The following is an 11,036-nucleotide window of genomic DNA, read 5'->3' on the forward strand; positions in this document are numbered from 1 at the left end:
TACTGAATATTCATATTGGCAAAACACCTATGTAATTCACCTCAAAGTTTATAATTAAAATAACACTAAAAAAATCTACAAAACATATATATAAGTCAAATTATTTTACCTAAGAAGATGGTATAACATCTGTGCTAAACAATTCTTTTGTTGTTCAAAATATTTAAAGAAAATTATTGTTATAAGGAGAGTTGAGTTTCGGGTTTATACTGTCCCCAATTTTTTTACCTCTTGTTACTAGGGGTGAGCACGGGTCAGTTTGGTTCGGGTTCATGGTAAAATTAGAATCGAACCGATCAAAAAGTAATTAGTTTGGTTTGGTTTGAATTTGCGTTTTTTTGTGCTTGTACCCGAACCAAACCAAACCGATTAAGAGCGGATTGGTTCGGTTCGGGTAACGGATACCCGATGACTTTGAAATTCATAAAAAAAAAACTAAATTGGCAAATTTTTATCTTAAAAATTCAAGAAATACAATAAACATGTAACATCAACAGAAATAATGCAAACATATTAAATACGAAATACATTAAAAACTAAACTCATCAAAATCCAAACATATTAATAGTAAATAATCTTGTCTAATGAAAATATAAAAGTGCAATAGAAATATTAGAAGTTAAATACAAAAGTCTAGTGAATAATCTTTGAAAGAAGCTAAAACCAAAACACATTAAAATCTAAACATTAGTGAGATAGGATTAGCGTTATGAGTTAGAAAACACATAAAAAGTCATATATATATATGATCGGGTATACGGGTTGGTTCGGGTTCCGCACCCCCAAAACCGATACCCGAACCAATCATCAGCAAATATCATTGGTTTGGTTCGGGTTGGACTTGATTACCCGTCGGTTCTAGAACCAATTTGATTGGTTTGGTTCGGGTTCGGGTGGGTAATCGGTTACCCGCTACCCGTGCTCACCCCTAATGCTTTAATAATTCTAGATCGATGAAACTTAAAGTGGCCTTAGATAGATCAGAGACTAAATTTGCTAAGGTAGAGGTACTCTGTTCATAATTCTTAGGGGTGAGCACGGGTCGGTTTGGTTCGGGTTCAAAATAAAATTAGAACCGAACCGATCAAAAGATAATTGGTTCGGTTTGGTTCAGATTTGCATTTTTTTATGTTTGTATCCGAACCAAACCAAACCGATTAAAAGTGGATTGGTTCGGTTCGGGTAGCGGGTACCCGATGACTTTGAAATTCATAAAAAAAAATAACAAATTTTTATGTTAAAAACTCAACAAATAAAATAAACATGTAACATCAACAAAAATAATACAAACATATTAAACACTAAATACATTAAAAATTAAACTCATCAAAATCCAAACATATTAATAGTAAATAATCTTGTCTAATGAAAATATAAAAGTGCAATAGAAATATTAGAAGTTAAATACAAAAGTCTAGTGAATAATCTTTGAAAGAAGCTAAAACCAAAACACATTAAAATCTAAACATTAGTGAGATAGGATTAGCGTTATGAGTTAGAAAACACATAAAAAGTCATATATATATATGATCGGGTATACGGGTTGGTTCGGGTTTCGCACCCCCAAAACCGATACCCGAACCAATCATCAGCAAATGTCATTGGTTTGGTTCGGGTTGGACCCGATTATCCGTCGATTCTAGAACCAATTTGATTGGTTTGGTTCAGGTTCGGGTGGATAATCGGGTATCCGCTACCCGTGCTCACCCCTACTTGTTACGAAAAATATCCAACCCAAAGACATAAAGCTGCTCATTTCCCGCACAAGTCATCTCTAGTTTTCAACGGTGTCAGACACAATCTCGCCAGCCGCCTCCAACTTTCTTTATACGTGTCTCTATCTTAACAATTACAATGAAATCTCTTTATATCTATACAATCTAACATCTGTACATTATAATTTTTCATAAGTTTGTTTGTCATTATTAGTACTAGTAGTTAGAACATATGGTATGGAACTATGATGATGCTACTAACAGAATAAAAAAATTTATACATTTTAAGATATATTAAAATATTTTAGTCATATTTTAAAAGATGATACAAAGACATAGATCAAAGACATTATTGCACTAAAATTAGGTCGTTGTCCGAAAGTAACGTGCTGTATGATTTGCATACAGTGTCAAATGAGTAAGAGCTGCTGCATTGGTGTCCGGGTATAGTGTTAAATAAGTAAGGGTTCCTGTGTTTTTGTAAATGGCTGAACGAGAGTAAATAAGCTAGTTTACAAAAAAAATATAAAAGTAAAAGTCGGAGCAACAGAAGATTGAGATTTGGGACATGGAACGTAGGCACTCTAACAGAAAATCTATGGAGGTGGTGGATACCATGACAAGAAGGAAGATTAGCATCATGTGCCTACAAGAAACAAAATGGGTCAGCGCGAAAGCTAGTGACTTGGATACTTCCGGATTCAAACTTTGGTATACAGAAAAGGTAAAGAATAGGAATGGAGTAGGTATTATCATGGATAAGCAGTAGAAGAAGGACGTAGTGGATATCAAGAAGGTGGGTGATCGGATTATCTCTATCAAATTTATGGTAGAAGGGAGTACTTTTCATGTGATTAGCGCCTATGTACTGCAAGTGGGTTTAGACGAGCAACACAAAATAAGGTTTTGGGAGGATCTAGAGAGTTTGGTCTAAGACATACCTTCGAGAGATAATATTTTCTTAGGAGGAGATTTAAATGGCCATGTTGAAAGAGAAGTGACTAGGTATGGAAGTATTCACAGAGGCCATGGTCTCGGAGTGGCCAATACAGAGGGTAAAACTATTTTGAACTTTTTCTCAATCTTTGACCTTCTCATCACAATACATATTTTAAAAAGAGAGACAAGCATCTTATAACCTATAGGAGTGGCATGAAAAACTCTCAAATCGACTTCTTGTTGAGGAGAGTCGACAAAATTTTTTGCATTAATTGAAAAATTATTCTAGGAGAGAATTTAACAACACAACTCATGAATTTTTGCGTTGAGTAAAAATTGAGAAAAATACATCATATAAAAAATCTAAAGACGAGGTGGTGGTTGATGAAAGTTAAAGAACAAAGAAGCATCCTAAAATGGGTAGGAAAATAGGCAAAGTGGGAATGGGATAGAAGCGCAGAAGAGATGTAGAGGGAGATAGCAGAAGTTATTAGAAGAACAACAACAAAAAGTTTTGGTGAATCTAGAGAGATAGTACCAAGAGACAAGAAGTTTTGGTGGTGGAATGAGAGTGTACAAGAAAAGATAAAGATAAAAATAGAGTACTTTAAAGAGTGTCTTTGTGCCGCAATGCAGATAATTGGAAAAAGTATAAGGCAGTTAAGAAAGAGACAAAAGTGGCGATAAGTGAAATAAGAACAAGAGCATATGAGAGTCTCTACCAGTCTTTAGGCGCGAAGTAAGGAGAAAAGATATTTATAGAATTGCAAAGAGTCGTGCGTGAAAGAAAAACGAGAGACTTGGATCAAGTTAAGTGCATAATGAATAAAGACGGATAGGTTTTGCCTCAAGATAAGAAGATCAATGAAAGGTGGAAGAGCTACTTCTACAAGTTATTTAGTGAAGGATATAAGACTCCTCCGAGCCTTGGTCGGTTATGCACGAGGGAAGAAGATTAAAACTTCGACTACTATCGAAGGATTCAAGACTTCGAAGTAAAAAAGGCATAAGGTGATTAACCAAACTTTTTAATGAGATTTTAAAGTTAAAGATGATGCCAAATGAGTGGAGAAAGAGTACCTTAACACCTATATACAAGAATAAGGGAATATATATAGTTGCGAAAAATATAAAAGGATCAAACTCATGAGTCATATCATGAAGTTATTGGAAATGGTGATAGAACGAAGGTTGAGACAAGTGACACAAGTAACAAAAAACCAATTTGGTTTTATGCCAGACAGATCTACCACTGAAGCTACATATCTATTAAGAAGGATGATGGAGAGGTATCATAGTAATAAAATAGATCTACATATGGTGTTTATTGATTTGGAAAAAGTGTATAATAAGGTGCAAGTGAGGTCTTATAGAACGTTTTGGAAAGAAAGAGAGTAAGGATCACATATATTCGTGCAATTAAAGACATGTATGATGGGACCACAACTAGTGTGAAGACTCAAGGTGGTGTGACAAAGAAATTTTCTATTGGTATAAGATTACACCAGGATCATCCTTAAGTCCATGCCTTTTCACATTAGTTTTGGAAGTACTCACAGAGCATATTCAAGATCCTGTGCCATGGTGCATACTTTTTACCGATGATATCGTTCTTATGGAAGAGTCAAAGGAAGACCTAAATAAGAAGTTAGATTTATGGAGAGAAGTTCTAAAAGTGTATGGTCTGCGCATAAGCCATAGCAAGACAGAATATATGGAATGTAAGTTCGCCCGCCGAAGAAAAACCTCTAATATAGAGGTGAAGATTGCAGAAAATATCTTACAAAAAGTTAGAAGTTTTAAATATCTTGGTTACATCATACAACATAATGGAGAGATTGAACATGATGTAAATCATAAGATCCAAGCAGGTTGGTCAAAACGGCGGAGTGCATCTAGCTTTATAGTGCCTTTAAAACTTAAAGGTAAATTTTATCGCACTGTTATCAGACCGGCTGCGACTAAAGGGAAGCAAAAACATAAGTTAAGTGTGGCAGAGATGAAGATGTTAAGATAGATGAGTGATCATACACGATTGGTTAGAATAAGGAACGAATATATAAGAGAGAGAATTGGAGTAACACCTATTGTGGAAAAGATGGTAAAATTGCGTCTTAGGTGGTTTGGACATGTGAGAAGTAGACCGACAGAGCACCCAGTCATGAGGGTGGATGAGATGGAAGATGGATAATAGATGAAAGGCAAAGGAAGATCTAGGAAGACCATCCATGAGGTGGTCAAACGAGATCTACATGTAAACGGTCTCTATAGACATAATACATTATAAAGTTCAATGGCGTCATTTGATTCATTTAGTCGATGCCATTTAGTGGGACAAGGTTTTGTTGTTATTGTATTCAATTTGATTTTTTAATTTAGTATTTATGACTCACGTTAATATGTGATATTGTTTTTATCATAATACTATAAGTTTAATTTTGATGCACAGTGTAAAAAGTTTTATACAGTATAATCACATTCGTTCTTTTGAATGACTATTCACAGGATTAAAGTGAAAAGTAGTTATTTTTGCTGATGTGGTATTATATAATTGAATGCATGTGTAAAATTATTTTACACTAACAATATATCAAAATTAAATTCTAATACTATTTATAGCATGCTGAGATAGATTAATGACTATATCTTGCTAGACTTTTTATTAATGACTATCTAAAGTTATATTTAATTTTTTTTAATTTGCCTCCTACGAAATACTTAAAAAATTCTGCTAGAGAGTTAACGGAGTATTTGTACAATATGTACAATGGGCTATTTATTTAGCCTAACATAGGTTAAAAAATGAATATTCATGATAAAATACTACTAATTTCTCAAACACAATACACTCATACTATCCAGAATAACCATTCGGGTACTAGGAATAATAAATATCTGATATTCTACTGAATTGAACATTTCTAAACCTCCATTATACACATTGTATAGATACTCCGTTGACTCTCTATACTTCCTCATACTTAAAATACTAATTCTAATTTTAACAAATCATTAATAATTATGTGATGAAAACAGCATCAGAGACTAACATAAGTCACAGATATTAAATTAAAAAAAAAATTGATATTTTGATGAGAACCAAATTAAAGTGAAGTGTAATTATTCGAAAGACCAATTCAGATATTAATGTATTTATCTTAATTTTTATTGTATTCAACTTCTAGATGTACTCTACTTAAAGCAACAGTTAACTTATCTCCAAAGTCAGATTAAAATCGTAAAATCACTAATATAATTATCTATATTACATTTTTTGAATAAGACATTTCTCCAAATTAAACATTGCATTAACATAAGATGTTTGTACATTGGCATATGTGATTGACTAATTAAGTTTGTAATATAGATATAAAAAAAAGTTGAAGTTAAAAACAAAAATAAACATTTAGCCCCAAAGATTCATACTTGCAATTGAAAATCATGTGATTCATGAGTTGAATCCTCCCTCAAAGGTAGATTGGCTTGTGGGATGGCGGTGGTGTTAAATGGAAGTTCATCAACGTTTGAAGTTTCTTGTCCCAAATCTTGCATGGTTGATAATTGGTGATGAGCATTATTATTTGCATGCACCTCATCATGTTGATCAAAAGCTGATGGTGATGAAACATCATCTGACATGGTCTTCTCAGGTAACACAGACCTTGGTGATGATGCAATTGAGAAGATTAAGTTTTCATCTATTGATTCTTGCCTCGCAACTGATAATAACATGCTATGATCTTCATTGCTTTGTGATGATTGCTCATTGGCTCGTATTAAGTTATTCAAATTATTGATCACTCCATTTATTAAATTATTATTCCCTCCCAAGTTATTATTGCTCCATTCCTCCTCCTGCTGGATGCAAAATAAAAAGTTTTTTTAAGAAAAATTGAATTAGAATATTCTAATCAAGAAAAAAAAAAGTACTTGCAAAAATAGTGACCATAATTTTTCATTTATGAACAAAAAGATTATCGTAGAAATAGATAATAGTGATCAATTCATATCTTACAAATCATTTATGGATCCCGCTAGGGAGACAATGGACTATTTGTACAATGTGTACAATGGCTATTGAGTTATGAAATGAACATCCTCTATATTATTTAGAATAACCATCCGCGTATAAGAGATAATAAACATCTTCTCGAAAAATTAGTTTAATTTTTGGATTCTCCAAAGATCGAACTCTTAACCTTTCGGATCTAACGCTTCAATACCATGTCATGATACCACTCATCCCAAAAATTTCAGCCGATAGAAAAATGTAACACTAATGATTATCTAATACTCCATAAACCTCCATTGTACACATTGTATAAATATTTCATTAGCTCCTCATATTTTCCCTATATATTATTCTCCTGACCTCTTATTTTACTACATCTGTTTTAAAATAAATGTTAATTTAAGTAAATTTAAATGTTAATTTGAACACAGTCATTTTTAATATTTTTTGTTATTATTTGATTAACATAAATATTAAATTATCTTTAATAAATAAATTTTATTAATTTATGTGTAGAAATTTTAATAAATATAAATATAAATTATATATTTTTTTGTGTATAAAATTATTGTATATTTATGCAAATTATTGCTAATCATACTGATCATTTAGCATTATTTAAAGTCACAAAAAAAAATATAGCATTATTTAATTTTTTTTTCCATTGGAAGAATATTATTATTTCACCATAAAATTTAAGAATACTACTTGATAAAGATATCAAGTAAAATTGGAAGAAGAATATAATAGGGTTTTGATAGATAATAGGAGGAAATTGATTCTTACCGGAGACACTTGTGCTTGTGTGTCATTGTAAGACAAATCCTCCATAGACCTGCCACGTGTCAATTGCTTTGACGGTGATGATCCTGATGAGGAAGAAGAACTTGAAGAAGAAGAAGAAGAAGCTGGTCGAGGTGCTTCACTTCCTCCAACAGCAGTGGATGTTGAAGCCACCATCATCATCACATCTTCCTTTTCATCTCCATTATCATTCACTCCACCTTGTTGTGACTGCTGTTTATTACCATGGAACGACGCTCCCCACAGCTCTTCACTTCCAGAACTAACATCTCTGTCAATGTCCCCGTCGTATAACACCGACGACTCTCTCTCATCGGAAGACTCCTCCGCCGACGATGACTCATCACCACCACTCTCACCGTTCTCATCAACCGTTGACGCCAGCGAACCGACCTCGGAAACCTCCACTTGTAGATCTGACGCTATGGAATACGTCGGCGTATGACAGTTATTCAGAATATTCCGCCGATCACTGAAAAAGATCGCTTCATGTCTCTTACTAAGCGGAGATGGAAAGTTCTCGTATTCATTTTCTGCGGCGGCGGTTGCGGTAGCGGTGGAGTTATTTGGGAGGGAGAAATAGAGGAGCCTACCGGGAGGCTTATTGCTGCTGTATCTGGGGAGATGCTTTCTTGTTTGATCTGATGCTATGGATTTTGTTTGATCATAATTATTACAATTTTCTTCTGCTTTCTCATCTTTCATGGCTGCTGTGATGTTATTATTGCTTTGGATTTTTGCATCAGCTTCTTGGGTTGTTTCCTCTTCTTGGGTTTTCAATGGATTTGGTGTTTGATCATCGATGATTCCACTATTTTTTGCAGCTTCAGCAGCAGTGCACATTAACTGGTCAACTAACCAATCGTGACTTCCTTTATCTGCAAGTGTTGTCACATGCAAGAGAAATTTTAATGCCAATATTGGATAGTTAGTAAATATTATTATTTTTATTAGTATTTAATTAGTAATAATTTAATTTATATTTATAAGAATTTCGTCTGTAAAATATATATAGTTTGTATTTATATTTATTAGAATTTGTATAAGTAAATTAATATAATTTATATTTATATTTTTTAGAGTGTATAACATAAATTAATAAAATTTATTTGGTAAAGATAATTTAGTATTTTGATACGAATTTATATCAAGAATTAGAGAGAATAAAAAAAAATTCTAAAATTAGGGTCAAAGAGAGAAAATATAGTTTTCAATTACATTATACATCTTTTGTTTTATTATATCATAATCCTATTTATAGTATAATTCTTTAATTGGACTAACCTAATATAATATCCACAACATGTAATTGGAAATTCTATTTTTTTTTTTTTGGCCTTAATTCTAAGAATTTCTCTTCTTTTTTCTCTGATTATCTTTAATTCTCTCTAGTTTTTGATACAAATTTATATCATATTTGTATTGGTCAAAAATACTAAAAATTGCTAGTCATTAAGAATTTATTATTATTATCTAACGATTTTTAACTATCAATTTTATATAAAATTAAATACATGTGAGTCTTCACATATTATTTATAATTTTTAGAGTTTATGTATATAAATTAGTAGAATTTATTTGATAAAGATAATTTAGTATTTTAATACAAATTTGTATCAAGAACTAGAGAGAATTAGAGATAATTAAAAAGAATAAAAGAAAAACTTTTAGAATTAGAGCCAAAGAGAGATAATAAAGTTTTCAATTCATACTTCTTTTGCATTATTATTTCATACTCTTATTTATAGTATATTTCTCTAATTGAATATTATAAATAAGAGTATAATGTAATAATGTCGGAGATGTATGATGTAATTAGAAACTCTATTTTCTTTCTTTGGCCCTAATTATAGGGATTTCTCTTCTCTTCTCTCCGATTATCTCTAATTCTCTCTAGTTCTTGACACAAATTTGTATCATATTTGTATTGGTCAAAAATATTAAAAATCGTTAGTCATCAAGAACTTCTTATTATCATCTAATAATTTTTTAACTATTAACTTTATATAAAAATAAATACATGTAAGTCTTTACATATTATTTATTAATTTAGCTAATATTTTGGACGACATTTTTTGTTATGAATTGGGATTTAGAATTTAGAGTTTAACTAATATTATATTTTTAATAGAAAAAAGTTTAAAAATCAACTATTTTAATTTATATTTATTAGTATTTTTAGTTAATAATTTAATATTTTTTAGGCTTAATTTGATAAAACTTTTACTTTCTAAAAATAGTTTATAAAAATTAGCTTTTAAAAAATAATTTTTTAAAAAGTGTAGCATTTATGTTTGATAAATTAAATTAAAAATAACTTTTAATAAACACAAACAATAACAATTACGTTTGGTAAAATAACTTTTAAAATTTAAAAATACTATAAAAGATATAAATTTAAGCATTAAATTTGACAATTAGTTAATATATGATATTATATTAGACTTTTAAATTTTAAAAAATACAAGTCAACTTTGAAAAGCTTCACGTTAGTTACTTTCAAAATATTCCATCTTTTAAAAACTACAAACACAAACACATAGTCTTTATAATTTTATCAAACATAAAATGAGGAGCTTGTACTCTTAAAAAGCACAAACACCTCTTTAAAAAATTTTACTAAACCAAGACTTAATCTATAAATTTAATTTTATACTTTTAATTCACACTTAAATATTGCTAATTAATTATTAATAAAAAATAATAATTTTTTTGTTCGTTAAGAAAAATGTGAAGTCCTTCTACTTTTAGGTGGGTATGCTAAAAAAAAACTTTNATATATAAATTATATTAAATTTTTTATTTTAAAAAATATATACTCACTTTGAAAAATATCTTTGTACATGTTTTTAAAAATATCTTTTAATGTTTTTATTTTTCAAACACAAACACTCTCTCAAAAAATTTCAGTAAGCTAGATAGACTTTAGTATATTAAGATGGATTCATAAGAAGTGACATATATAAAGTAAAATTTTTTATTTTTTAATGTATATATATATTTAATAATATACTAAAAATGGTATAATTTTTTTTAAAAAAAAGTATTGCTTGCTCGAACTATTAATTAACTTCTTTGATCATAATTTCTTATTTATTTCATGGTGAGAAAATTAAAATAGCAATAAAAACTTGTTCGAAACCTTAAGGTACATTTGATTTGGTTTTTTGTTTTCTATTTTCATTTTTAGAATTTTTTATTTTATGAATTTTATAAAAAAATAATAAAAACAAGAAAATTATGTTTTTTATTTTTACATTTTATTTTTTTCACAAAATTTTAAAAATAAAAAATACTAAAAATAAAAACGCAAAAACTAAATATGCTCTTAACATGCTTTGCTATTAAAATATCCCATCTGTTTCAGTTCTAACGAGAATCTCATGTTAAAAATATATATAAATCAGATTAAAATAGGTTTGATTTTTAACTCCACTCATATAGTTTGAGACATAAAAAAAAAGAATTATGCTACGTGTATACTAAAATCATCTATTAAAATTAGCCATTCGTATAAAATATACATTAAAAATAAATTAAACCACACATATATTTATACATAAATA

The 11,036-nt window shown here is 30.0% G+C and overlaps 1 protein-coding gene across 1 annotated transcript in view; it reads right to left on the reverse strand.

Annotated features, from left to right (window-relative positions):
* Positions 1 to 6,074: 6,074 nt before the first annotated feature.
* Positions 6,075 to 11,036, reverse strand: part of LOC107472416 (uncharacterized) — a 6,412-nt gene continuing 1,450 nt past the window's right edge. Inside the window, exons 2-3 of the mRNA XM_016091972.3 lie at positions 7,453 to 8,348; positions 6,075 to 6,512 (exon numbers count right to left, since the gene is read on the reverse strand). Of these exons, the coding sequence (XP_015947458.3) occupies positions 6,075 to 6,512; positions 7,453 to 8,348 (1,334 nt within the window). The remainder of the gene's footprint in view (positions 6,513 to 7,452; positions 8,349 to 11,036) is intronic.

The sequence above is a fragment of the Arachis duranensis genome, chromosome 1, assembly GCF_000817695.3.
Source record: "Arachis duranensis cultivar V14167 chromosome 1, aradu.V14167.gnm2.J7QH, whole genome shotgun sequence".
NCBI lineage: Eukaryota > Viridiplantae > Streptophyta > Magnoliopsida > Fabales > Fabaceae > Arachis > Arachis duranensis.